Source organism: Tribolium castaneum, chromosome 5 (genome assembly GCF_031307605.1).
Source record: "Tribolium castaneum strain GA2 chromosome 5, icTriCast1.1, whole genome shotgun sequence".
Lineage (NCBI taxonomy): Eukaryota > Metazoa > Arthropoda > Insecta > Coleoptera > Tenebrionidae > Tribolium > Tribolium castaneum.
The window spans coordinates 15,500,283-15,506,282 of record NC_087398.1 but is presented as its reverse complement, the minus strand read 5'-3'; the positions used below and the strand labels follow the sequence as shown (position 1 = coordinate 15,506,282).

Below are 6,000 nucleotides of genomic sequence, written 5' to 3'. Positions count from 1 at the left end.
TTATAAATGTAAATAGCTGCTTTTATTATTGCAATAAAATCTAGGCTTCAATTAATTTGGCACAAATACTTACCTCTGTTTTTATATTTTAGTCATTCTGCCATAAAAAAGAAGATTTGATGCCGTTTTAAGAACATAGATGAATGGATGATCGGCGTAAAAGTAGAATTCCATTTTGCCTGTGCGAGTTAACGAAACCGCTGCCGCTAAAAATAAGTGTAAATACATATAAAAATGCCAATTTAAGACAAATAAAAACAACTCCCATTTGATATAAGCATTTATTTTAATACTCATACAAAAGCGTTAGTAATTTTTTATTTATATATAAAACTTCAAAATGGAATTTGAGGCTTTAAAATTTTACCCATGAACAAAGTACTAGTTCTTTTGTTCAAGTTTTCGCTTAATAAAATTATGAAGGAATGATCGACATTGAAACATAAATCTTGATGTACTGGTAAAGAATCAACAGCCCAAATCAAACCTGCAGAAAAAAATCCGAATGTAACTAACTATGTTAATGATTGAAACTGTTAAGTCATAAGCAAACAAACAATAAAGCAACAAAGTTGGAATGAAAAATCTAAATATGAAAAAAGTTCTAAATAGAAAGAGCCTCTATTTGACATGATGTTGCAAGGGTATAATTTCCCTTATTTTCAGATTAAACTCGTCTAGAACAATAATGTAGATATGGTAGCGCTCAGCTCCGTTTGCGTGTGCGTCATCTGACATTTCTGTCACTACGTTTACATAGCAGGGGCATAGCGGTGACAAACTATCAAATATTTTTTGAGGTTACGAAGTGTTTAAATTATGAGTTGTTACAAAAAATACAGATTCACAAAACAAGAACTAATAAACGCAGAATCAAAAACCTAACGAAACGCAAATCACAAAACACAATAAACGAACAGAAAATACTTGCGATTAACACCGATAACACTTTCGACAACCATGCGACGACGTCTATAATTTACTGTCAATGTCAGTTTGACAAATTTGTGACACTTAACGGTGTTGTCGAAGTGCACATGTAAATTAATGTTCAAGGATACCACCCTTAGATAGCCCTTAGCTGTTTAAATTTGCATTGTTTTTGATAATTTTTTTACAGCTTTGTGTTGGTAATGAAAAAATGAAATTGATGACGCACACGCAAATCGAGCTGACCGCCACTATAACAAATACAATAGCTTTTAAATGATTCTTATCTAGTTAACTTTGAAATTGGTATAAATGTAAAAAAATTGTGCCGCTCTGCTCAATCGAATCCTTTGTCAATAAATGTCAAATCTGTCGGTAGAGAAATTCAATTAATTTCTCGTAAAAATTTCGTTAAAATGCAACTAAACTGTTACACTGTGCAAGAAAACCCTTTATTATCGAAGCTTATTTCCAAATTGGAGAATGGTAATATTCGATGTCTAAATGCCTGTCATTAGCTCTATAAAGCGGCATTTCTGATTTTACATGAGAAATTCATTGACGACTAGATGCGAATCATTTAAAAACGCATTGTATAATATATTAATAAACATACCTAACACAAAGACTTGAGTGGTGGAAGAAAGACTGAGAGGTGAATGTTATTATTAATTAAATGTTTATTTCTTTTTTACTGTTATTATGCCAATCTTAAATAATAAAATAAAAATATCTGTCAGTTTTTCTTTTGATGCCAATCCTAAATCTAAAATTGATTCATTTACAAAAAACATTACATTACACCAGCTTGAAAACCTAGTATGGTAGCGCTCAGCTCCATTTGCGTGTGCGTCATTTGACATTTCTGTCACTACGTTTACATAGCAGGGGCATAGCGGTGACAAACTATCAAATATTTTTTGAGGTTACGAAGTGTTTGAATTATGAGTTGTTACAAAAAATACAGATTCACAAAACAAGAACTAATAAACGCAGAATCAAAAACCTAACGAAACGCAAATCACAAAACACAATAAACGAACAGAAAATACTTGCGATTAACACCGATAACACTTTCGACAACCATGCGACGACGTCTACAATTTACTGTCAATGTCAGTTTGACAAATTCGTGACATTTGACGGTTTTGTCGAAGTGCACATGTAAATTAATATTCAAGAATACCACCCTTAGATAGCCCTTAGCTGTTTAAATTTACATTGTTTTTGATAATTTTTTATAGCTTTGTGTTGGTAATGAAAAAATGAAATTGATGACGCACACGCAAACCGAGCTGACCGCCACTATAATACTATATATGATTTGTTATTTAGCAAAGTTAAAGGCAAAAATGAAATAAATTTAATGTCCAATGTTGTATACAAAATTGATTGTAATGATTGTAAAAATTGTTATATAGGTGAAACCTGGCAACATTTTAAAAATAGAATAAAACAACATAAATATCATTTATCCAATGCTAATATACGACACTCAGGCCTTGTTAAAAACTCTGTTGAAACTGGACATGTTTTTTAACATATTGAACCTAATAAAGTTAAGGTTAATTTTATAAAGTTTGTATATCAAATGTTTTGACAATGTTAACATCCAAAGAGGCATAGATAAAATAGGTAACAGTTATAAAAAAGATACAATAAAAAATAATAATAGTCATCGCTACTCAAATATTTTATTTACCTTTTTATTTCAAAAAATACATTGTTATACTTGTCACAATTTATTTGTGTTATGGTAATTTGTCTTAAATACTATTTCATTAACATAGTGTTATTTTTTACATTCTAATTTGTTATTTAGAACCTTTATCCTAAGAAATCAATAAGAAAAATGTAAAGTTCAAAATTATTTATTAGGTAAAATAATACTTAAATACAGTTATTTTTTAAATAACTTCAACTTAATCAACTTAGAAAACATCTCATTCTATACAATACTCATTCAATTAATACAAAAATATAAGGTTTAAAATACAGTTGGATTATTAACCCTACTCGCAACAATTTATTGTTAAAAACTAAAAAAATGGCAATTAATTGATGATTTCCAAAGACCACAAAACTTATTAAATTGAGAAAACGTGCATTTTATTAATAATTTGTTTCATTACTCCGAACCTGCCTAACAAATTTTGTCATTTAAAGGGAATTGCTTCTACTTACTTATTAATTTGTTGAAAATACTTAATCAGATGCATATTTTTTATTTCAAAATCATTTCAGTTTTAATTATACCCAATTAAATGGTTAAAAAGAAAAACATGATTTAAATTAAAAATAAAAATTATATCAATTTACAAAGCAGTAGGTTTAATGATTTTGCTGACAAACAGACTGGTGATTATTTTTCCGTTCGATTTCTCATTTAAAAAAATTACAAAAGGATGATCCGCCACGAAAAATAATTCTGGGCGAACCACGAGGGAAAGACTGCAGGCCATGATAATCATACCTATGCAAAAACAAGAACTACAGTTAATATTTATGTTTTTAACAAAAAATATTTCACAGCAAGCAGCAAATACAATAACAAGCAATCATAAAATTAGGTTCGAAACTCTGCCCATAAACAATAAATTATTGTGACTTGTTTGAGTTAACATGTAAATAAATGGATAATCCATTTTAACTGTTGGTGGCGGGTGCCTTGAGACCATTCCACAACGCAACATATAGATCATAGCTAAATAACAAAATAAAAAAGTTTTAAAATTTGTTGATTAGATTCAATTTTGCTTAAATTGAGAACAATACAGCTACAGAATTGGATGAATAAAGCAAAGTTAGTAAAAAAGCTAGTAAAGTGCTGGTTATGGCTTTATTAAATTAAATAATACTCGTACTATACAGAATAGAGATTACACATTTATATTTTTTTTATTTTATGAGGAGAATGCGTGCAAGAAAGCATAGATGTGTTTACAAGGCGATATACAGGGGTGTTCCGTCTAATGGTGCCATTCTCTAACTTCTGTTACTATGTTATTGCTCTATTACTGTAAAAACTACTGCTGTTATTTAAATTTGTATTCCGTAAACTCTGTTACCCTCTGTTAGTAACATTGCTACAGTAACATTCTCTGTTAAATAACAGTGGTAAAAAACTCTCCATAAACTAACAGTGACAGTGACAGATCGTGAATTTTTATGATGTTTCACCAAATTAACAAGAAATTGCATTAAAAATGTGATAAGTGGATAAAACTAAAATCTTAGAATCACGCAAACAATTCGACCTTTTGTTTTTGAGGTATAGGAAACGAAGAAAGGGGATAAGACTGGTCTTAGAAAAAAAATCAAGGTAATCTTTGGCAATCCTAAGTGGCAATGAACACAACTTAAAATTCGTCAGGAACCAAAATTTGTATAAATAAAAATTTAACACTGTGTACTCTTCATTTTGGAAACATTATTCCGTGAAAATAAAACATGGATTTTTTAATTTTGTATTATTTATTTAAAATTATTTTTTTTCTTTCAATAGTTATTTCGTTTCTTCTAAATTCTGTTTCTCCCTTTTATTTATTTTCCGTTTTGTATAGCACAGAATAAAATAATTTGATTTCAATTTGATTACCTAATCTGACACGAGATCCCACATAAATTATCTCAAAACTAAAAATGTTTTGAGATTTTTTTTCAATAAACAAGGATATTCTTTACCTTACTCTGCACTCGTCTTCTGCATTCACTTTTTTAACATTTCAGTGAAACTTTTTGCGATACCAAATTCGAAATGATAATTTTATAAAAACTTCTTGACATTTTCGAATAAAATATTTGAATCAAGTATTAAGCCATACGTCAAAATCGACTTCCAATATCTCTAAAATTACATTTTCGAACAAATGGGTAAAATTTTTAAAAAACCTAAATACGTGTTTCTTTATTTTTCAGCAAAGATCCCATTAACAATTTTATGGTATAAGCAAATTTGATGGATTTTCTGGAATTCAAACTTAAATTCTCCAATTAGCCTCCTAAAGGGATGATTTTGTAAAATAATCTGTTAATGTAATTAATTACAAAGTAATCGATTACTTTTCAATTGAATTAATATGTAATTAGTTACAGGTAATAAAAAAGTTATTGTAACTTAAAAACTATATATGAAACATAAGTATAGAGAATGCTAATACAAATCGATGCAGAATTAAATTCTCTACGATTTAAAACAAAACTCGTGGCATTTTATTTGAAAAAATTGAGTTAAGGGTGCTTAAAGTTCTGAAAACCTAACTTTGAACATTTGGAATTTGTTCCCGATTAGCAAAATTTGCAAAAGAAAACAACAGAAACGTAATTTTTTATATTAAATACAGCGTGCTCAAAAACTGGCGCACCAACTCAATGGTGTGTGGTAGAAAACTAGTTACATATAAAGGTAAAAATAGTAAAAAAATTCTTTGTATTAAAGTTATTGATAAATAGCGAATTTTAAATAAATGATATGTGGCAACGTTGCCTAACAGTCGTGATCGCAATAGAATTTTAACAACAATAAAAATAAATTATTTTTGAAACGGTTTCCTAGGAAATAATTCCCAGTGTTGGCACATCTACACATTGTGATTTTTTAGATGAATTTTATTTTTTTTTAAATTAAAAAAACTACTAAAATCTGATTTTGTTACGGAACGATTATCTGGTATGAAACATAAAAATATAAAAAAATAATGAAAACTAAAGAAGTTAACACAATAAGTTTGTAGCTCCAGATTTTTTAAAATATGACTTTAGGAATTTTTTCAACATTTTTCCCGTAATCTGCATTTGCTTTTCAATAACGTACCACTGAGTTGGTGCGCCAGTTTTTGAGCACCCTGTATTTAATATTAGCGTTCTTTTATAAATGACAATGTAATGGAAGATAATGAAATGATCGGTTAACGAAGACTTACATAAATTAGGGGCGTTTTTGTATGTCTATAATTCAAAAAAGTAAACAAAAAATCAAAAAAGATTGATCTCGCAAAAGGCTGTTTGTGGTTAGCATTTACGGCTTCTGAAATATTCTTGTATAAAAAACGTACATTTCTGACCATCTGC

General features: G+C 28.9%; 1 protein-coding gene across 5 annotated transcripts in view; it reads right to left on the bottom strand.

Moving 5' to 3' along the window:
* LOC662139 (serine protease inhibitor 3/4) overlaps nucleotides 1-6,000 on the bottom strand; it is a 59,079-nt gene continuing 53,079 nt past the window's right edge. For 2 of the 5 annotated variants that reach the window (XM_064356847.1, XM_064356851.1), the window contains one exon: nucleotides 268-487. Coding sequence is in view for 4 of the 5 variants with exons in the window: in XM_064356851.1 (XP_064212921.1) it covers nucleotides 336-487 (152 nt within the window). In the remaining variant the exon portion in view is untranslated. The other 3 variants (XM_064356856.1, XM_064356850.1, XM_064356853.1) reach the window with 3 other exon arrangements.